Source organism: Equus asinus, chromosome 11, assembly GCF_041296235.1.
Source record: "Equus asinus isolate D_3611 breed Donkey chromosome 11, EquAss-T2T_v2, whole genome shotgun sequence".
Lineage (NCBI taxonomy): Eukaryota > Metazoa > Chordata > Mammalia > Perissodactyla > Equidae > Equus > Equus asinus.
The window spans coordinates 39,563,677-39,586,947 of NC_091800.1; the positions used below are offsets into that span (position 1 = coordinate 39,563,677).

The 23,271-nt window shown below is 41.1% G+C and overlaps 1 protein-coding gene across 1 annotated transcript in view; it reads right to left on the reverse strand.

The window, feature by feature from the left end:
* The window catches only part of DIAPH3 (diaphanous related formin 3), a 489,528-nt gene extending 466,474 nt beyond the window's left edge, over positions 1 to 23,054 (reverse strand). The window contains exon 1 of the mRNA XM_070480866.1: positions 22,532 to 23,054. Coding sequence (XP_070336967.1) covers positions 22,532 to 22,711 — 180 coding nt within the window. The 5' untranslated portion in view covers positions 22,712 to 23,054. The remainder of the gene's footprint in view (positions 1 to 22,531) is intronic.
* Between the last annotated feature and the right edge of the window lie 217 nt (positions 23,055 to 23,271).

The following is a 23,271-nucleotide window of genomic DNA, read 5'->3' on the forward strand; positions in this document are numbered from 1 at the left end:
AGACCTATCTATTGATGTCATTAGGTTCATAACAGCCACCACCAGGTGTCAAGCCGGTAGGCTTGGATCACTGTCCTCAAAGCCGAATACATGGTAATATTTTAAAACAGTTTTTTGCTATTGCAATTTAATTACATTAAATTTACATCATTTAACTGGGTCATTAAGAGGAATCACCAACTAGAGGAAAACCTGTAAGATTAATGCCTCAAATGCACTTGAATCGGACCCAATTTTCATAAACTAGGTCTAGAGGGACCAGCTAATTTTCAGCTTGTTAATGTGCACAAGAAACACACCAAGAAGGGTGGGCCCCGTGGCCGAGTGGTTAGGTTCACGCTCCGCTTTGGCAGCCCAGGGTTTCGCTGGTTTGGATCCTGGGCGCAGACATGGCATCGCTCGTCAGGCCACATTGAGGCGGTATCCCACACGCCACAACTAGAAGGACCCACAACTAAAATATACAACTACATACTGGGGGGGTTTGGGGAGAAAAAGCAAAAAAATAAAAAAGATTGGCAACAGTTGTTAGCTCAGGTGCCAACCTTTAAAAAGAAACACACCAAGGTTATCTTTGTAAACAGAGACTGCATAGCCTCAGCTTCCCAAGATTCTGAGTCAATGTCTAAGGCAGGGCTTAGCAACCAGCAAGCCCAGGACCGTGTGAGAAACCCGGCTCCACACTCCACCACTCTCGCCATTAAACATCCCCTCAGCCTACATATGTAGGAATCTCCCGTCACGTGGCTCACTTTAAAACCAGGGTCCCTGAAATGAGCTAAACGAAGGGTACAGAGAAGTACAAGAGGATTTCAAAGAACAGAGAGACAGTGAGCTGGTGCAATTGGGACAGGTTTTACTGCCATGAAATGCGAGGCACCGGTTAGTACTGTTTTAAGAGAATTCAACAATCTCTGGTATGTGGGATGAATTACCAATTGCAGCATTTACTCTAACACTTAGTCTATCTCTAAGGTAAAACTCAATCTCATAAGCATATACTTACTCCAAAGTATCGAAGATTGTTCATTATATCAAACCATGACACGACACTATCTGCTGGTCAAAATGAATCAGTAACAGGTTACTGACACAACAAAGTTATATCTTCATGGAGAAAAGCAAGGATCAGTCTTAACCATAATCTGTGGGTGAGGATGGTATGTTCAAGTGTTGCTCACTTTTTGTTTTAAAGTCTGGATTATTCCTTTCCATCAATACACTTAGGAATATGTATTTAACCTAACATTTCTGGTCCACACATCTGTATTTTAATCTCAATACCAATTATAAACATTGTATAAGTGTAAAGTTTTATTACTACTGACCACGACACTGAACACACCTACAGAGTCTGAGGGTCATCTCCCGGGCAACTACACAACACACCTAGATGTGAAAATATTCTTCAAGGGCTCCAGATTTAACATCTCAGAAGGGTCCAAAAATAATACTGTAGCTTTCATGGCACTGAGGACAAGAATAGAGCTGGCTCTTTGATACTGTAAAGAAAAGCTTTTAAGTTGACTGGCTCTTCATGTGGTCTTTTTTTTTAGTCTGAGGTGGATAAAAGCGAGAGAGGAGATGTTAGGAACAGGTGAGAATTAGGAAAAGCTTTCCAACTTCTTTTGATCTGTTCATTTATTTAAACCCATAATCCTGCCTACCTCAGAAAGACAGACACCTGTCCATAATCTATTACCAAGGCTTCTCTGCTCTCACCCACCTAAGAACCCAAACCTCCCTTTTCCATAATTCCTTCTTTGGGAAAGAAGAGTCATCAAGAAAGATCAGCTTTCAGGAGGAGGCATCATTCAAGCATCCACAGAAGTGAAAAGATTCATTTCCTTTTTTTTTTTTCTTTCGGTGAGGAAGATTAGTCCTAAGCTAACATCTGTTGCCAATGTTCCTCTTTTTGCTTGACAAAAGATTGTTGTTGAGCTAACATCTGTGCCAATCTTCCCTCATTTTGTACCGGGACCGCTGCCACAGCAGGGATTGACGAGCAGTATGTAGGTCTGTGCCCAGGATCCGAACCCACAAACCCTGGGCCACGAAAGCAGAGCATGTGAACTTAACCACACGACTGGCCCCGAAAAGATTCATTTCTAAGAGAACACAAGGTTTTCAAAAGGATCAAGAGGCTGCACTATCACTGCTAGAAAACAACCACCTCTCTAGAGACATCAATTATCAAATTGTTCCTTGGACATCTCACCTACATTTCACATCACAGGGGCTGGAGACCTACCAAGACATTTTTTATGCTAATAGAACTCTAGAGTTCTTTTCCCTTCAATAAACTCATTCAACAATGAGATAAAATTAAAGGAAAAACATAATAGCAAATTCTAGTAACAGAGTTTTCATAGCTATTTTAAGACATTCTCTTCAGCTGCTCCAGTTCTTCTCACTACACTACACCAGGTCAAAAACTCTTCTGCAATAGGTCCAGGGAAAAGCAATTCAAATCTCTGAACCACTTTACAAGGAGGTTCAGCTCTAGGTCACAAGAACCCAAGAACTTTTTCCATCATCTGAAGAAAGCTGAAAAGTATTTGAAGTATTAGGTGGAAGATTTAAAATGGACCCAGAGCTTCCAGAATCACCTTGAAGCCTATCCAAACTACCAGTTACTTCTGAGTAGAGTGCCTCAGCCCCCTGCAGGTCTTGTCCAAGACACAAACTTAAACTATTTCTGAGGCTAATACAGCCCATGCATCAGTTTACATATATTTGAGAAGGATTTCATTTGTTTACATTCTAGCATCATCATAAGGAAAGCAAATTTGATTAAACCTTTTCAGAGAACAATTCGGCGAAACAAATCCTACGTTCACATTCTTTAACCTAGTAATTCTACTTCTAGAATCTATACTTAGGAAATAAGAAATACAACCGAAGGTTTGTACACAAATATGTATCACTACAGTTACTTTAAGTAGCTAGAATTGTAATCAACCTAAAACTTCCCAGAATATGAGACAGATTAAATAAATTATAGTCCTGTCATACGGACTATAGTGACATAGGAAAATGCTCACAAGACATGGTTACGTGAAAAAAAGTTGTGTTTAAAATTGCATATGCAATATAATTCCAACTTCATTAATACACACATTTACGGAAAAAGTAAGACAGGAACCATTGTTGATTTCATGTATCTGGATTGTGGGATTTGGAGCAATTTTTTTCATATTTTCCTGTAGTTTCCCAGTTGTCTAGAATGAGCATATTTATTCTTATAATGAGAAAAGCTTTTTACGTTACTATGGATAATACTTTTCACACCAAGCAGAGAATATAGATTAGTTCCTTTTCAAATCAAAATGTACATATTAGCACAAGAAGTAAAAACGAAAATCTAAAAAATCTAGTAAATACTGTGAACACAGACTTTTTAATAGGCTGGGGTTTTTTAATGCATATTTTTAAAAATGTCAGAATCCATTAAGCACATTATTCATTTGTTTTCTAATTCACATATATAAATTAACCAATCTCAAAAAGCTCCTTGGTTTTTTGAGTTATTGATGTTGTCACCTGCTAGAGACTTAATTCCAAGAAAAATATGCGAATCACTACATCACAAGCGCAAATCCTTTTGACACAAATTCAATTTCTGTGGCAACAATAACATATTGACTTAGCTTTATTTTTCTATTTTATGACACTTATTAATGGGAGAAATAAAAGAAATCTATCATTTTTCTTTCTTGCAAATGTAAACGATCTCATGCTATCTTGAGAAAGTCAAGGTAAATTACCACTCAGCTGATAACTCCTTAATGCAAATGAGGACATGATACCAAAATATAATAAAAGACAATTTTTCATGCAAGACCTAGTCTCATAATCCTAATTTTTTTCTACTATGCAACATAATTAGGCGGCCAATATTTGCGAGACACCACATTAAAAATAGAGGACACAGTCCCTGCCCTTAGAAGCTTAAACCAAAAGCGCAGCAAGACAAATTAATAACCAAAACACAGGATAGTGTGATAAGCACCATTACAGAGGTATTCAGTGGTGACTGGAAGAAAAAGCAGTCTCTACTTGCTAATTATAAATGATTATATATGATTAAATACACATTAATGTGCAAACATAGCAATGATGTAAGACTAAAGTCAAATGAATTTCTAGCCATGATTTAGGCAAAACTTATAATACAGAATTTGTTCTTCATACAGAATGAGAGATTCCTAAAGCATTCATTCACTCAGCAAGCACTGCTATTCTTGACAAGGGACACATCAGTAAACAGAACAACATTCCTGTCCTAAAGGAACTCACCTTCCATTGGGGAAGCAGACAATCAACACAACAAATAAGTTAGGGAGCCTGTTAGAAGGTGATGAGTGCTCCAGTAAAAATGAGCAGCTCAGGGAAAGGGGAGACCGGAAAGCAGGGTGGGAGGGTGTGCAGGTTGCAATTGTAAACGTGGGGACCAGGTCGGCGTAGGCCTGACTGAGAAGTGGTGTTTGAGTAACTTGAAAGTGGCCTAAGGAGGTAGCTGTGTGGATATGGGGGAAAGTGTTTCAGATGGAAAGAGCAGCCACAACAAAGGCCGTCAGGAAGGAGCGTGTCCGGTGTGTGAGGCCACCAGCGTGGCTACGTGAACTGAAGTCAGAGAAAAGGAAGGAGACAGATAAGCCCCAGGCCTAAGGACATGGGCTTTTATTCTTCTAATGAAATAGGCACAAATGCTTCAGTATAAAACAAGTTATAAATAATCAACTTAAACAATAAGTAATAGTTGAATCTGCACATTATACAACATACACAGCAGAGAAGGAAACAGGTCTGTTCTCAAATAACCATTTCCTTCAGAGCCCTTTAAGCGGCTGACTTGGTTTTGCTACAAGGAGTCATTGACCAGAAAGTATTAGAAATACTCCCAAAACACTGTAAAGCCCACAAAGGCAATTTTTGGACCAACTCAGTTAATTCTACTGCATTAACAAAACCAATTTTTTAAATATAGAAGTAGTCTGAGGGGGTGGAGGGAATAACCCAGCACGTTTGAAGAAAAGAAGGTGAGAAAAAATTCTAATTACAACAGTTTAATTCCTACATAATCCCTCAGGCCCCTCAGAAGTCTGAGCGGCAGCCCCAGGGCGTCCTCCCTCAGGGTCTGACACAAATGGAATAGTGGCCCACAGCTATCTGAGCACAGCCACAGGGACCCTCTCAGACAGCATCTCCTTTCTGCCCTTTCCCTTTCAATACTTTTGTAAGCAGTCCCCACGTTCAACCAACCTACCAAGCTTTCTATTTCCTGTCTGGGCTCTGATAGAGACACTACCCCTGTCCCTTCCCTCTCTGTACCTGGGCTCAGCCTGTTCCTGTTACCCTGCTCATCCACCTACTCACCTTTCAAATGCCATTAGCTTCTGGAAGACTCTCTAGCTTCTCCCACATCAAGCATGCCTCTTCTGTGAGAGCCTTATATACTACCTTGCATTTACCAGGCAGAGGCAAACAGCCTGGGTTCTAGGATCAAACTCACCTGGATTGGAATCCAGCTCTGATATTGATCAGTTGTGTGACCTTGGGCACTTAAACTCTGAGCCTGTTTCCTTATCTGTACCAGAAGAATAGAAATCATCTGCCATCATAGGCTTATTAGGAGCCTTAATTAGAAGGCCAAGTAAAGCACACAACCTAGGACACCTGGTGGTGAGGAGGCTTTGATAAACATTGGTCCCCTTCCTTCCCCACTAACATCCCCACAAGTGTCACCTTGGTTCAGGTCATCATCATTCTCCTCAAGGTCCCCCTTGACAGCCTCCTCCCCTGGGGCCCTATAATCATTCTCTAATCCACTTAAATCCATTTGTAATTGATGTAAATGTGTGCAGGTCTCCACCACTGGGCTTGGGCTCCTTGTGAGCACAGATTTTTGTCATGGTCACTTTGCCAGCAGCTCCATTTTGCTCCATGTCAGCTGCTGGGGCTTTCACATGCTGTCATTTTTCTTTGGGCCTGAGATCTTGGGGCTGAGAACTCCAAGCAGTGGCAGTTTCCCAACGCCATCCCTAGAGCCAGCATGTCACCTGGGCCTCAGGAGACTGACAGCTAGAAGGGTGAATGAGATGTGAGGGAAGCAGACAAAGTATGTATTGCACATATAAATTTATAGTAAGGGTGGGTTAACCTTGAGTACCATCAAGAAATGATGATCCCGGGGCCAGCCCAGTGGCACAGCAGTTAAGTCCATGCATTCCGCTTCAGCAGTCCAGGGTTCACTGGTTCAGATCCCGGGCATGGACCTACGCACTGCTCATCAAGCCATGCTGTGGCAGGCATCCCGAATATAAAGTAGAGGAAGATGGGCACGGATGTTAGCTCAGGGCCAGTCTTCCTCAGCAAAAAGAGGATGATTGGCAGTGGATGTTAGCTCAGGGCTTACCTTCCTCAAGAAAAAAGAAATGATGATCCTACCTCTGTCCACCCATAGCTCTTTTGTTTATAATTCCCTTGGGTCACTGATGACTGTCTTACAGTTATGTTTACATCTTTTTTTTTTCAAACGTGGTAAGGATCTTTTTTCCCTCATCTTTGAGACCCTAGACCTACCACAGTGCAGGGAACATTTTAGGCCAGTGGTTCTGAATCTGACTACACATGAGAATCACCTGAAGACCTTTTGTTTGCTTTTCCTACTACAGATTCCCGAGTAGCACCCCAAACCAACTGTATCAGAATACCCAAAGGTGGGACCTGCCATAAGTGCTTTTAAAGCTCCCCCAGGGTGACTCTAATGTGCAACCAGGGTTAGAAACCACTAAATTGGGCAAACTATTATGAACTCAGTCTTCTACTACCAAGACTGTCACCAAGGAATCTCCAAAGACGTACACTGGTAGATACGGTAGACACATGTCATTTATCTGACTCGTGCACACAAGCTCTTCTCTATGTCATGGGGGACCAGCAGTCTTCATTGTTCTTTGTGAGCCAGCTCTGGCGCCAGCTGATGTGAACAGAGCTCAACACTTAAACCCATGCAGCGCCAAGCAAATCCTCACTCTCCCAGTAATCTAGATTTGGGATTCAGAGATGAGAACCAGGATCTGCTCTTACATGGACCAAGAGCATACATGTATATCTGGAACTGAGGCTCTGGGCTGGGCTGTGTGAGATCAAAGCAGTAGAAGCCACACTACACAGAGATACAAGAGTGGAGGAAATGCCTAGTGAGAAGCAAAACGAGACTGTATGACCACTAAGAGACAGCTCAGAGAAGCTGCCAGCTTTCAGTTCTCACTTCCAATCCCTTGCAAGGCCTAGCTACACTTACTGTGCTTGATCCCTGGAAACACCCCTGTGTGTCATTACAATTGTCTTTTCCAAGCTTAAACTAGATATTGCAAGGGGGGATGGGCGGTGGGGTCTGTTCCTTCAAGCCAAGAAAGACCTCAACTGAGACCGAACCCAATTGCAAAGTGGGTCCCTAGGTACCCATATGACATAGCCTGCCTCATCATCATCACTACCACCACTTACTGAGGACTTACCATAATTACAAATACACCCAACAATCCTATAAATTAGCCATTATCCCCATCTCAGAGATCAGGAAAATAAGTGTCACACAAGTGATTTGCCAGAGCTGACTGAGCGGCCTGGCTGGGAGTGGAACCTTGCTGACTGTGATTCCAAAACCCAGGCTCATTCCCCTTCCTTTCGCTCAGTGCCCCCTGCTCCACGGGACAGTTTCTGTTAACAAACCTAGGGAGGAAGACTTCCAGTGGAAACGAAGCCATTTCTGAGCTGTTTACGGGACAATACATTTGAAAATGAAATCTTAGAAAAATGAGCATAACTCCAACTGGATGATTATTAAGTGTTACAACACCGACTACAAAATCCTATCTTAGAAGTTCAGGTGAGGGGGCTGGCCCAGTGGCACAGTGGTTAAGTTCACACTCCGCTTTGGTGGCCCAGGCTTCTCAGGTTCAGATCCTTGGCATGGACCTCCACACTGTTCATCAAGCCATGCTGTGGTGGTATCCCACATACAAAAAATTAGAGGAAGATTGGCACAGACATTAGCTCACAGACACTCTTCCTCAAGCAAAAAGTGGAAGATTGGCAACAAATATTAGCTCAGGGTCAATCTTCCTCACCAAAAAAACAATAAGTTCAGGTGAGAGACCGGCCCTGTGTCTGAGTGGTTAAAGTTCTGCAAGCTCCACTTTGGCAGCCTGGGTGCACAGGTTCTGATTCTGGGTGCGGACATACTCCATTCATCAAGCAAGCCATGCTGTGAAGGCATCCCACATACAAAATATAGGAAGACTGGCACAGATGTTAGCTCAGGGCTAATCTTCCTCAAGCAAAAGAAGAGGAAGAGTGGCAACAGATGTTAGCCCAGGGTGAATCTTCCTCACCGAAACAAAAAAAAAAAGTTCAGGTGAGTGATTATAAGAAGGTGGGGATGGAGGAAATTTAATTTCCATAAACTGACTAATACTAACAAGAATGTATGTTTTGCTAGAGAGTTTCCCCCTTTATTTTTTTACAGTTGCTCTCTCATGCACATAATAGAAATGTAAGGAATAGTTTTTTTATTTCTTATTTGCAGGATTTAAGCTTTAGTACATACAAGTCTGATAAACCATGCCCTCCCAATTCAAACTAAAACATAAGGCACAAAAATATCCACATCCAACATGTCATTCAAAAAGAAACCCACTCAAGTAAGAAATTAATTACAGAGCAATAGCTAATTAAAGAAAATTTCATTTTTAAATTATTGATAAAATTTGAACTCTTTTTTAAACAACTAAATCACCACTAAGTTTTCTTGCATAATTTGATTACCACTTTTTATTACTACCCTCTAAATTGGTTTGTCACTGAAAATGAGTCAAAAGGTTTACTGCATATTTACAAAGCTACTATCTAAAAAAGGGAGAAAAAGAGCACAATTCCAGCTGTTACATGAGTCCTAGTACTAAGCATAAAATGTGGATTACAGGGGCCGGCCCGGTGGCGCAGCGATTAAGTTCGCACGTTCCGCTTCTCGGCGGTCCGGGGTTCACCAGTTCGGATCCCAGGTGCGGACATGGCACCACTTGGCAAAAGCCATGCTGTGGTAGGTGTCCCACGTATACAGTAGAGGAAGACGGGCATGGATGTTAGCTCAGGGCCAGTCTTCCTCAGCAAAAAGAGGAGGGTTGGTAGCAGTTAGCTCAAGGCTAATCTTGCTCAAAACAAAAAAAAAAATGTGGATTACATTTCACATCTCTTTTGGAAATATTAACCAAGCAGGATATAGTGATTGAGTATCTAAACTAACAAGATATCACGCCAGGCCTGGCATATAAAGGCCTATCAAACACACCATCTGCCATGAAGGAGTTCATAATCCAGTAGGTTCTAGAGGAAAAATTAAGTAACCTGGGTCACTTATTTTCTCTTTTTGGTGATTCAAAAAATAATATAAATAACTGTCCTGCCAGGGCTACACAAACTGAAATACACGGATTCCTCACCTTAACACTTTTCATTGCAGTTGTCATCCAAAGGAACTTGGGGAGAGAATTCCTTGAATGGGTTAGATCCAGAGCAGCTCAATATTGCACCAACCTTGCGCTCGGTCATATTACGACACGGTGAAATTCCAACACATAGCATTTTATGTCACAAGTTAGGTTTTGAACACACCAGTTTCTTTAATCAAGCTGCAAGGTCAAGCAACTGCAGCCTAACTTGCCCTTGGCAATCTTCCAACAATGCCAAAGGAGACTTCAACAATGACTGTAGCAATAACCCAAGTATATTTGTAAAGGACTTCTAAAAATACATAGTTTCATGTTGATCACCACACCATTGAAGCACACTAATAAAACAAGGTGACAAAGGTTATGGGGAGGTCAGCAGCTGACAGAGACAGGCTTGGGAAGGCACCCAATGATCCTAATAACCTAATGCAAATTACTGAGGACTGCAGATCTTGCAAGAATATGAAGATAACTCTCTCATATCTATTTCTTTATTACTATTGAGATATAATTTACATATAACACTGTGTCAGGTTAAGATGTACAATGTATTGGTTTGATACATTTACTTATTGCAATATGATTGCCACTGTAGCTTTAGCTAAAATCTCTATCACATGACACAATTATCATTTCTTTTTTGTGGTGAAAACATTTAAGATCTAGTCTCTTCACAACTTTGAAATATATAAGACAGTACTGTTGACTAGAGTCACCATCTCCAGAACCTATTTATCATCTAGTTGTAACTTTGTAACCTTTAACAACATCTCCCCAATTCCCTGACCCTCCAGCCTCTGGTAACCACCATTCTACTCTGTTTCCACGAGCTCAGCCTTTTTAGATTCCATATACAAGGAATGTCATACAGTATTTGTCTTTCTCTGTTTGGCTTATCTCACTTTCGCATAATGCCCTCAAGGTCCATTCATGTTGTCACAAATACCAAGGTGCCCTTCTTTCTTGTGGCTAAATAATATTACACTGTACTATGTACCACCTCTTGTTCATCCATTCATCTGTTGACAGACATTTAGGTGGTTTCCATGTCTTGGCTATTGTGAATACCACTGCAATAAATACAGGAATGCAGATATCTTTTTGAGATCCAATTTTCATTTCCTTTGGATATATACCCAGAACTGGGATTGTTGGATCATACGCTATTTCTAGTTTTAATTTTTTGAAGAACCTCCATACTGTTTTCCATAGGGGCTGAACCAATTTACATTCCTACCAACAGTGCAGAAGGGTTCACTTTTCTTCACATCCTCCCTAACACTTGTTCTCTCTTGTCCTCTTGATGACAGCCATTCTAACAGGTGTGATCCCATACCTGTTTCTGTCATCACTGATGTTGTTTTGCTCATAAACCTACCATTGAGGGCAGCTTCAGAGGCTATGAAACTGTATCATCTTTGCTGGACTAAGATGTGCATGTTATCCAGCAGGAGTAAATCATCACATCATTGGAAGGCAGTCTGGCATACAGGTGAAGACTCTGAGGGCCACAGGCAGTCCCTTGAAACATGAATGTGGGCCAAAGTCCGTCATTAGCCACTAACCACATATGGCTATTTAAGTTAATTCAAGTTAAATCAAAGTAAAAATTCAGCCCTTTGGTAACATTAGCCACATGTGGCCGCTGACTATCAAATTGGACACAGCAGAACAGAACATTTCCATCATCACAGAGAGTTCTATAGAACAGCACTGACCTAGGTGGTGGTAAAAGCTAAAGAAATGGATGAGCTCATGCTGGAAGGAGGTACAAAGTAAAACGAGTAACAGATCAAAGAGACAGTCTCTGGGAACAATAATTTAAGAGGGTAGGAAGGGGGATGAGCAAAGATTAGAAGTGAAGAACACGTCATAGCAAAGGCTTCAAGAAGTGAGGGGTCAGTGCTAACACCTGGAAGAAGTCAAGTAAGATGAAGCTTGCAAATCAGCCACGAGGTTGGCAGTTGTTGACCTGCCAAAGCAATTTCAGTGCAACGACAGAAGCAAAGACAAGGTGTAGGAACCAACGGGAGCTGACCGAATCCCTGCTTTGTGAGCGCACTCTATCATTTCACGATGCCATCGTAGCAGCAGCAACAAGCTAAGAGCTGTTTACTATTATCTGTGTTAACCCCCATTACAACACACGGAATCATCATATCTAAGCTATAATATAGGTACCATCACTCCCATTTCGTAAACGAAGAAGCAAAACAAAAAACAAAGTAATTTTCCAAGGTCACGCAGGTATCAAATACAGGTTAACTCCAGAGCCTGAGTTCTTAAAGATTCTACAACATGGACTCCCCGGGAGCACTTCATGCTTGTTGGTTCACACGTCTTTTCTCCACACCAGACTGAAGGCGAGCCTCTTGAAGTCAAGGACCAAACTGTACCCACCTGTACTGTGGTAGAAAGGGCATTCAAATATTTACTGAATAAATGAAAACAACTAATTCACAGAATCTGGCTATAAAGTAAGGAGGGTGAGCAGAGTATTCAGAGGGTGCGATGGGTCAAGGGAAACTTGGAGAGGGAGGTTGTTGGTTTTGCTCCTGCTTTTTCTTTCATAAAGGAAGATGTTTGAACATTCTATGGGATGGAACCAGTAAAGAGTGAAACATTCGCCATGGAATGGGGTTGGGTCAAGTACAATGGTCAAGGAACTAGCCTTAAACAGGAAAGCAGACATTTCTTCTGTGGATATTGGAGCAGAAAGGAAGAAGAGTAGTTGCAGATATAGAAGATAACAGCTGTAATAGCAGGAAATTGAGCAGATTCAAGTAATACAGCCTTTATTTTCTCTCTGAAGGTGTCAAGGTGAGTGTCAGGGGTAACCATCTCTTAAGATCTCTTAAGCATGCCATGCTGTGTTCCCGTGTGGGTACAAAGCAGGTGCTTTACATATACACACAGAATATCACTAAAGCATACAAAGGAAAATCATAAAAGTCATCATTGCCTCTGCATCGGAAAAAGCTGAACTGGTGGTCTGGGATGGAAGAGTCAGTGAATTTCACTCTGTACTCTTACATTGTTGGGCTTTTTAAGAGATGCATACATTACTTTGTCAATTTAAAAAACTATTTACACTACAACAAAAAGAAATCAGGCCCATAGAGGAGGTCAAGAGAAGGATAACGGTTTAGCATGAATGCTGAGAAAAATGGAAAAGGAGGTAACCAAAGAGTTAATTCAAAGCGAGGGCTCTAGAGCCAGACTGGCTGCGTTCATATCCATCATTCTCTATTCCCAGCTGCGGCACCTCGGGAAAGTTCCCAAACCTCTCCCTCGCCTCAGCCTCACCATGTGCAACACAAGGAGGGTGAGAGTACCTACTTCAAAGCATTGTGTGAGGATTAAGTGATTAAAACAGAGCCCAGCCCACTGTGAGAGCTGAATAAATGTAGCTATTTTGATGAGGATTATTATCCAGCAGCTTTGAGGAGCCAGCTAATCTAAGGCCATCAGTTCATGCAGCTGGGAGGGGTTTCCACCAGGAAGCAGCGGTCCGGTTAAGCCACAAAGAAGCCCATCAGGTTGCACCACGCTTGGCAAGCTGAGGCAACTGGACAAGAGGCCAGAGGTTCTATTATTTATTTATACTCTACCTTAGGTTGCAGGAGGTGAGGAATGTGAAGGCATCCCATTCAAAAGGAGGTCCAGGGTTATATTTGTGGAGTGTGGGTTTAGTGTGGAGCAAATGTTGTCAGCAGGAGGCTGACAGAAAGAAAGAGAGGCAAGGTCAAGGCCCTGGAGGTCTGGATAAAACAAAAGGAGAGGAATACATCCAGGGACCAAACCTCTTGGTGTGTTCCCCACTTTAATTAAAGTCAGGTCCCTGGAAACAATGCAGGGGTCCAGCAGGAACGGAGGAATGAGGAGGGAGGGGGGTGGGAAGCAGGAGAAGAATGGTCAAAAGGCTGTCAATAACCAAGATCCCATCACAGACCCTTCAAGATGACCAGGCCTAGAGAGCTCAACACTACAAAAATGGGATCTCCTCTACTTTGGAGTCTGAGAATCAAAAGAATAAAATTAATAATAGCTGTCATGTATTAACTGCTAGGCACTGTGCCCAAGCTACTGTAACATGCATTGCCTCAACTAATCCTCACAACAATCTATAAACGTAGATACTGCGATTATCTATTCCATTTTACAGACAGGAAAACTGAGGCACAGAAGTTAATTGTTTGCCCAAGGATATATAGCCATATTTGAATCCAGCCCAAGCCCTTTTTCTCACAGTGGTTAGGGGTGGGATTCTAAAGCCACACTGCCAGGCCCTGGAGGAGCTTGAGTTGGCAGGCTCAGTTCTCCAGTGACCCAGATATATTTCTGGTAGTCTTTATCTGCTCTTGCCCACTACCATTGAAATCTTTTACAAAAAAGAAATAGACATTTAGAGTATATTAATAACATTTAAATTTAAATTAATCATGAACAGAGTAATGAACCAGGCGGTGTAAGGTTACAAGAGTAATTTTGCATAGACTTTCAATTAGCCAAGCATTCAAATTCCTGCTGTAAGCTCAAGCCTGTATCAGGCCCCTCCGAGAAAGTGACTTTCAAAAGTTTACAGACACTTGCATAAAGCAACTGAAAGCATGTTCAAGATAACATATCAATAAGAGCAAAATAATACCTCAGAAGAGAGGCTGAGTGAAGTTAGAACATGGTTTTAATTGGAGACCGTCATCTTTTAGAAGGAAATGAAACTGTCACATTGAATTTCTGAATGCAGATTATATGCGTTCTATTTTTCATGTTCATTTCTCAGACTGTCAAATTTTTCATTAGAAATGAATTGTAATTGTCATCATGAATTGCATTCTATCGAAGGGTTTGATAAACAAAAACAGTTTAATACTATAGTACAGTCCATAATTAATGTCACCAATTTGCAAATCCTAGTTAAAAACTGAATGATACAAAGTTTCATTTTATGACAAATAAACAGGAAAATGCAGCAATTACAGGATAAACTCTCCACATCTTGGGAAGTTACTTCATAATAAAATTAGCCAAATAAATGCAATATTATGGATCTTACAATTAGACTAATCTATGTATCTTACTAAGAGTTTCCAGAAATTCTACACCATAACTCCAAAAGAAGTACCCACTTTTTTTTTTTAACTTTCAGAATGACCTAGAATTAGGAATAATTTCCTTGGAGAGAAACGAAGAGGTATTTAGCTATCTTTAACCGTGAAGATCTGACTTGGGCCATAGTTACTTGGGTATACCCCAAGCCCCTCAGCACACAGAATGCCCTTAGTACATACTTGATACATTAAATCCTAGTCCCCCATTCCTTTCTGGTATTTAAGATGGACTATGATGCTCAAAGATGGAGAGATTAGAAAGTTAGTGGGTATTAATTCCATTAACGGATCTGTTTTTAGGGAAGAGAGACAAATATAAATAGGAATTCCCACCGCCCCCCCCCAAAAAAAACACTAACCAAAATTTTAAAATTTTTTAAAAGCCCTGTAAACCCTTACCTCAAGGAAATGAAGGCAAAGATTAGAAGGAGATATAGACATGACGGGAGGAAATGGACATTTCAATGGAATTTATGATGCTTCCTTTCCGAAGGTTATTGGTGAGCAATACATGACATTCTATACCTCTTCGTTACGATACAATATATTTTTTAAGGATTGCAAGGGAAACGTTTACCCTTAGAAAACTATTTAGAAATAAACCGTTTTGAAGCATGTTGTATGCATCCTTCACTACTGATAAATTCCTACTAATCACTTTCAGCTCATCACTAGACAAAGGACTAAAGGTGCAAAACCTTCGCCTCATTCAAGTGCTCTTCTAACTTCCTGACATAAGTCATCTCCAGGTTCCTCAAACTGAGATCTGCAGGGTCCTTCCACAGACTCTTCATTTTTATAAGACTTATTAAATTTTGTATTTTTCCAAGATTATCGTAAACATGAGAAGTAAAGTAAACATATTCTGGACAATCTGAATAACCGCTCTATGTTCCATCAGGCACTTTTGTTGACCACACTTGCATTTGTGGGTACTGCCAATACGGTGTCAGAAGAAAGCCAAACAACAGCAACATCATACCACATAGGTTTTCACAAGCTCTTCCACATGGGAAGAATTCAGTTCCAAAACGCTGTTCATAATTCTAAAATGACACTCCTTAAGGAACCACGTGCCCACAGCTATGGAAAGTGAAATTTCAAGAGAAAAAGGAATACAGATGCTGATAGTATTGGCTCCAGTTCTTTCTGCTCTTTTTCAACAGTTTCATACAATTTCCTAAAAAAATGTTTACCTATGGCTATTTTCTTTTTATTATAAACAGATGTATAAGAGTTAACTGCTTCACTCAGAGCCTAAAGTCAAGACCTGTGAAAAAGACAGAAATGTTCAATGTTCAATGACAGGCCTCTACCACCAGTGTGGGGCTTGGTCTTTGGATGCGTCAGTCTATACTTAGTTTCCTCAGCCTCCGAGATTCCATCTCCATCTCAGAGTCAAGATGACATAAAGGAAAACAGCAAACCACACACATATCTTTCTACTACTAAATCCAACAATGATGACTTCATTTCAGCTAAACATCATCAATCACATTAAATTAATGTTGTTGTTAATTTGAATTTTATTGGATTTATAGTCTTGTTTTGAATTTTATATGTAAATCTGTTTTGGTTTTATAGTTGTAAAAGAGCCATGAGCATAAACAGTTATACTTAGTTTTATATCTATGAATATATAAGTCACATTATTTTTATTATCATTCAAGTCCACACGAGTATCACATGAATTTTTTTTCTAAGTTAGAGGTTGTTTCCCTTGTAGGTTTCTTTCTGTAACTTTCATTTGTACATAAGTTTCATAGCTGCCTGATCCTCATTTTACAAAGAAAGAACTAACCCCTCAGAAAGCTTCAGAAACTTGCTCTGACCATGCAGTCATCAGAATCAGAACTCTGCATCAATCTGAATGGCACATGGCATGCCAGGACAAGAACTGAGAACACAATGACTCTGCCTCTGCCACACCATGAGGAAAAAGCCTGGACCAACTAAAATTTTCCCAGGATAAGAAGGTTATTCAAACATCCAAGGTAATATCCCCAGTGCCCTAAAATATAGACAACAATTATACTACAACTATTACTACAAATGATAACAACAAAGACAACAACCCTTATAAATGGTAAATCTTTACGTAGAGGTTACAATGAGCCAGGTACTATTCCAGGACCATCACATTAACTTTTAATCTTCTCAACAACCCTGTTTTAAACACAAGGAAATGGAGGCACAGAGAGGTTTAGTAACTTGCCCAAGTTCATACAGCTAGGATTCAAGCCCCAAAAGTGATACAAGTCGCTGTTCATAAATGTTATTCATGCCTTTTCTACAAAAAAGTGTAAGACAGGATGGTGGTGGGTCTTTTGAAAAATAAAACCTATAACAAGCATTTCCAAATAGTTTACATTAATTAGCTAGTAACTTGAATATCCCAACACCAAACTTAACTTACTGAAACTCTTAAATTCTCCCCTAATTTAATAATGATTATTGGATTTGCTATTTGAGAAAATTACCCCAATGGTAAGGTATTTCAACGCCACCCTGCTGCTACTGAGAGAAAAGTTACCTTTGTAGATTCTGTTCAAAGAAAGCTCATGCTTTGATCTTTAATATCCCATGAAGTAAAAGGTTACGCTTAATCTATATTTTATAGATCTAAAAGTCAAATTAGTTTCTGAGATAAATAAGCAGAGTGTAATAGTAAGCATATTCTGTAGCGTTCATTTCATTCCTAGTTCGGAGGATACTATGTGCTGAGTTAAAGACAATTACATTAGTGTAATACGTAGCAGTTTTCTCTTGTATAATTCTGCAAGCATAAACAAGTTATACACATGTTAATTTATATTCTATATAAAAAGCCAATTTTAAATCCAATTTATAAGGCAATAAATATATAAAGATTCTAGGACACAGCAATAAAGTTATGCCATAAAATAGAGTTAATTCAAGACAACAATAATAAAAGCATGACAAATTTTAGCATTCTACCAACTGCACAAAGGTGTTTCAGGTAACATCTGTTCAGAAGCAATTGCTACAAGACAGACTAGATGAGATGCAAGGTTTCACAGCATAATAAATGTATGTCAGTTGGCTTGCTTCATAATTAAAGACATGAGTCTTTGAAAAAAAGCAATTAAGCTTTGCTCTAAATCTGAAACAATCATCCTTGTTCCCACCCCTTTTTACCCACAAAGAAAAGATCCAGAGCAATGCAGAAATAATAAATACTATGTATCATCTATTTTCAGCAGTAAATGTACTCCCCAAAATCCACCTGATATATTTTCTTTTGATAAGTCATATATTAACCAAGGAAAAAAAATTTATTTTCTCTGTTAGGAAAGAGAAAGGAAAGAAAGTCTGGGACAATTCAGAGCAATTTACTTAGAAGACTGCCCTGAATAAAATGATTTTACCTTAGGAAAGCTTCTTTCAATGTCTGATGGGTTAGGTGGAATTTTGACATGAATAAAACTCAGGTGCCTAATGCCTTCAATTTAGAACATCATCTCCAATTCTTCCCAGTTTACCTCTAGGACAACTAAAAACATCACTTCAGCTACAGACTTAAGAAATAAATTCAAAAAAGAGCATACAAAAATCACCTCCATCTTTCCTCAGCTTTCTAGCAACTATGAAAACGATGCAGCACACCAAGATGAATGACGGTTCTAGTTGTTATTCCAGAGGACCAAGCTGTGGTTATCTTACATCCCCCCCAAATCACAAACCTTCCAAAATAAAATGATACCACAGGAAGAGATGTGAATGAATCTGATGGTTCTCCCACAACATCCATTTATAAACTGTTAAACCAAACCCTTGCATGTGGTCATCCTCATCGCTGTAGCTGCTGTGTTCATTTCATAGAACTGCCATAACAAATTACCACAAATTTGAGGGTTTAAAACAGCAGAAATTTATTGTCTCAGTTTTGCAGGCCAGAAGTCTGAAATCAGTGTCACTGGGCTGAAATCAAGATATCAGAAGGGCCAGTGTCCCTCTGCAGGCTCTGGGAGAAAACAGTTCCTTGCCTCTTCCAACTTCTGACAGCTGCCAGCATTCTTTGACTTGCGGTTGCATCACTAAAATCTGCCTTGTAGTCACATGCCTTCTCTTTTGTAATCAAATCCCCCTACACCTCCCTCTTACAAAGCCTTAACTTAATCATCCCTGCAGTGTCCTTTTCTGCCATGTAAGGTAACATTCACAGGTCCTGGACATTAAGACGTGAATGTCTTTTGGGGGTTCATTATCCAGCCTACCACACCTGCCTCCAAATAAACCCAAAGCAATTAGGTGAGCATGCTCTAATCTCAGGGTTTACTCTGATTTCAACTCTCCTCAAGTTCCTAGCACAAACAACAAAAGTTCTCCAATTTGATACCTCTTCCCACCCAACAACCTGCCTATCAGCAGGAAATCAGGAATTGTATATTCATTAAAGGCACTCCTAACCATTGTTCATGGTTCCTGAATAAGAAAAGCAGTAGTAAAGATGAAAACTGCCAACAGCATGGGAGAGTAATACAGGACAGTGACTAACGATGTGTATTCTGGAACCAGCTTGCCTACATTCACGTCCCAGCCTCGCCAACTGGCAGGTGTGCGACCCTAAAGCAATTTAACCTTTGTACCTCATTTTCCCATCTGACGAACAAGGCTAATAATACCACCTACCTAATAGGGTTGTTGATATTTATAAAGCACCTAGAACAGTGCTTGGCTCACACAGAAAGGTTAACTGTTATTACTAGCAATGCCCAAACAGGGTGGATATACAGATGTTAATGGACAGGGTGAAAAATCTCTCACAACCAAAACTGAGGGTACTGTAATGAAATAATTAGACAATAATTAACAATCTATTCAATGAAAACCATGAGATCAGATGCAAGATTTACACTAAAGTCTATGAGAACTTTTACAGGATATTCTTAATTAAAAAGAACAGCTACTCTATCATCTTGGATCACAGAATTTACAGGCCTCCTTTCAAAAGACTAACCCACATCCTAGAGATGGAGACTTCTCCAGAAGGTGCGTGTCCTGCTCTCACTCTGGATCTGGTGGCCACCACAGTATGGACTGTGTGTTTCTAAGAACAGTGGGACGTAGGAATGAAGTGCTCAGTATCACTGAAAGGCTTTTCACGATGAGCAGAACAACTGTTTTGTTTGGTCCTAGAAGGCAAATAGGACTCAGGTCCAAGTACCGAGGGTGTGACCTAGCGCAGGTACCCAGTTTAATGATCCTACTCAATTCTATCTGCTTTCACAATGTCTTCACCTAGGTACCTGCCTTGTCCTCCCAGCCTCCTCCAGTTGCCTCTAGTCCCCTAGTAATCATCCTCAGTAATTATCTCAATACTCAAGCAGTCAAGTTGGCTGGTTCACAAACAGCCCAAAAGCAATTAATTCCCTGTGCAGCCAAACTATCATATATTTACAATAGACTAATTTCTACTATTTACACACATCTATAGAGGTTCTACAAACTTTATACACAATTCAAAAGTAACTTGAGACCCACAACGATACATTCAGTAAAAAACAAAGATTTGTTTGTCTGCTTTATCAAGGCCCCAAGTAAAACAGGATTTCAGTGGGTACAGAGCTCCTGCCTTCCTAAACTAAGACAGGAGCAAGTGGCCGGTTTACCACTCAGTTCCACTACCAGCCTGCAGCTTTGTAGAATATGCAAACATCAGACACCTAAAATACATACGTTACTTGTTCCATTCAAAAGCAGCTGCCCCAGGCAACTAGGTGACCTAACGACTGGGTAACCTGAAGAGATTCAGGCTAACATCACATCATACTAAATCAGGAGAAAGCCAAGAAACGACTTGACGTCCAGCAGTCCAGCAGCCTGAACTAGAGAACAATCACTTTTTGAAGCACTGCCGAGATCTCATGAGATCTCCAAAGATCACCCTCCATCCTCAAAACAAGAGTTACCACGGTGGAACTAAGAGCAGTGAGAAGTAGGCTGAGTGGGAACAGCTGCTGAAAAGGCAGCCTTCAGACTGGGATACTGAGTCTCGGGCCAGGGAGAGAGTTAGAGCCAAGCCTGAAACTCCAGGTCCCCTGAAAGTCCTAGTTCATTAGGGAGGTGGCCCCAAATCAGCACCACCCCCTGGCTTCTGGTGGAAACAGACTCAAATCACCTCCAGAGAAAAGCATCCCCAGTTAGGCCTCCTAGAAGACAGGTTAAGATAAAACAACGAGCTTACAAGAATCAACAAGCACAGGGGGAAAGGACAAGCCACCACGAGTGCGAGTCAATGCAGACAGTTCAAAGATGGCACACACCAGACCTGTCAAATAAAGAACACGAAGAGCCAAGTAGGAAATGTCTAAAGAAATAAAAAAATAAGAAACAAGGAACTATCAGGAATGACCAGGCAGACTTGAAAGGAGCCAAATGGAACTTACAGAAATAAAAAATTGCTAAATATTCAGAACAAGTTAAACAGCAGTTTAGACATAGATCATGACAGAATTAGTGAAATGGAAAACATATCTGAAGAAATTACCATGTAAGCAAGAATCTAAATTAGTTTCAGAGATTATGAAAGGTCCAAATTACTTCCAAATTAATTATGAAGTCATGACTCACAGCAGACCCTTACCTAAAAACAAACAGTATTTTAGATATGTTTATTAGTTTTAGAGCTTAAAAGTCTTTTAGATGTCTTTTCATCCTTACGATAACCTTTTTAACACACAAAATAGAATGACATTATTAACCGAGAGAGTAGACTGTAAAAGGAAGAAAAGTCACTGCCCCACGGATGCTTCTCGGATTGGGTAGAATCTTTATTGTGAACTTAACCATGCCTTATTTATTCCTCAGCTCTGTCGAGATAACAATCAACAACATATTTGATCCTCCTGCAAAATTTCACCATTCCTATGGCCATCTTGACAATTTAGCATAATTAATCCATGTTGTCCTTCATTTTCAGTATTCTGATATATCTCACAGCTCTGCTCCCAGTTTTATTCAACCATCATTTCTGTTAGCAACTCACTTCTCATCCACAAATCTTTACTCACTTAATTTGTGTATCCTGACTTAAATTCCTAACAATTTTTACTTGTTTAGAGAAGGCACAGGCTGTACAAGTTCACCTATGACTAAAAAAAACATGTTTTCCATACTCCCAAGGAAAATGGAGAGGTCAGTACTAAATTTTCAATTCTGTTGGACTCACCCCAAATCTATCAACCCTCTATGTGATTTATTTACACACACACACAACAAAACAATCATCACTGCCTATTCTTTTACAAGCTGATACCAACAAAATGATTTACAAAGCGCTAATTATGGCACTTCCCTTAGTGTTAAAGTGACTAAGTAACAGAACAGAGAGTTTCAAATACTTCGACTTCTTTCCAATCTAAACAAAACATTCTTTAGCAGTGACTACATGGCCCGCCAAGTTTTAAAACGAGCTGTTTCGACTTGGAAAATTATATGTACCTTAAAAAATTCTTCTTGAATTAAAATATTAAGCAGAAAAAGAAACAGAATCACCTGAAAGTTCACTTTGATTCATCTCATACCGTCAGAAGCTAGAAGGGTGGGGAGAAGTCCCCCTTAAAAAATGCAGTGTCCACCTAGGTGACGTCAATACATACACATTTGAACTGCCTTCCACGTTAGCCTGAAGAAATTTGGGCAACACAATGATCAGTATTTATCAAAGGAGTCAAACAGAATTGGACCCTGTCGTCGTAAACCTAAGAAGAGATTGGCAGCTTTGGAAATCTAGAACAAAATTGAGCCTCCCAGGCCCTTGTGGACCCACCCTCTGCTGTCAGCCAAGTCAGTCAGTTTACTAAAGTTAAGTACGCCAGGACTGAGCCGCAGCCGCAAGCAAGGCGGGAGCTCCCCACCCCAGCTCCAGGCATAACTTACAAACTTGGGGCGTTTCTCTCCAGGCTCCTCCAGGCCGCCGGGCGGCGGAGGGTGCTGGGGGCCCTTCCTGCGCGGCATCTTGCTTTCCCGGCTGCTGCGGGGCAAGGCGGAGGAGGGGCAGGGGGCCCCGGCGGAGGAGCTTTGCGCTGGGTGGTGCAGCCGTGGCCGGTGCCGATCCATCCTTCCCCGCAGCTCCGGAAGACAGAAGGAAGGCAGCCGCTCTGCAAGCCACAGACTGGGAGCTCAAGGATCAGTGGCGAACTCGCCTTCTCGGTTCCGCCGCCCACGCCACCGGCCGGATTCAGCCCAACCGCTGCAGCCGGGGCCGCGGCCAACACATCCGAAAACTCCCGCCACCGCGCACGGCCTGGGACCCGCCAATCCCGCGCCCCTTGGTCAATGACACTCCCGGGAGCCGCCCCTTCCGGGCATAACGAGACATGATTGGCTGCGCTGTCAGTTCATTTCCCCACTCAAGCCTCTTGGCGGCCCAGACAGCTCACCTTAAGGGCACAGGGTAGGATTCCGTTTGGGGATGTGCAGAGAACCTACCAGGAAGTCACTTGTCTGTGTTTATTTGGAGTTTGGAGAACGGCTTCGTGCTAACCTGGAAGGCAGGCGAGACCCTCTGTGCACCACCATTTGAGCGGCGCTGGTGTGTGAAATCACCGTCTAACCCTCTCTTTGCACGTCTTCGGAGGCTCCGGTGCGATGGTCACTGGGAAAAGTAGTTCTAGGAT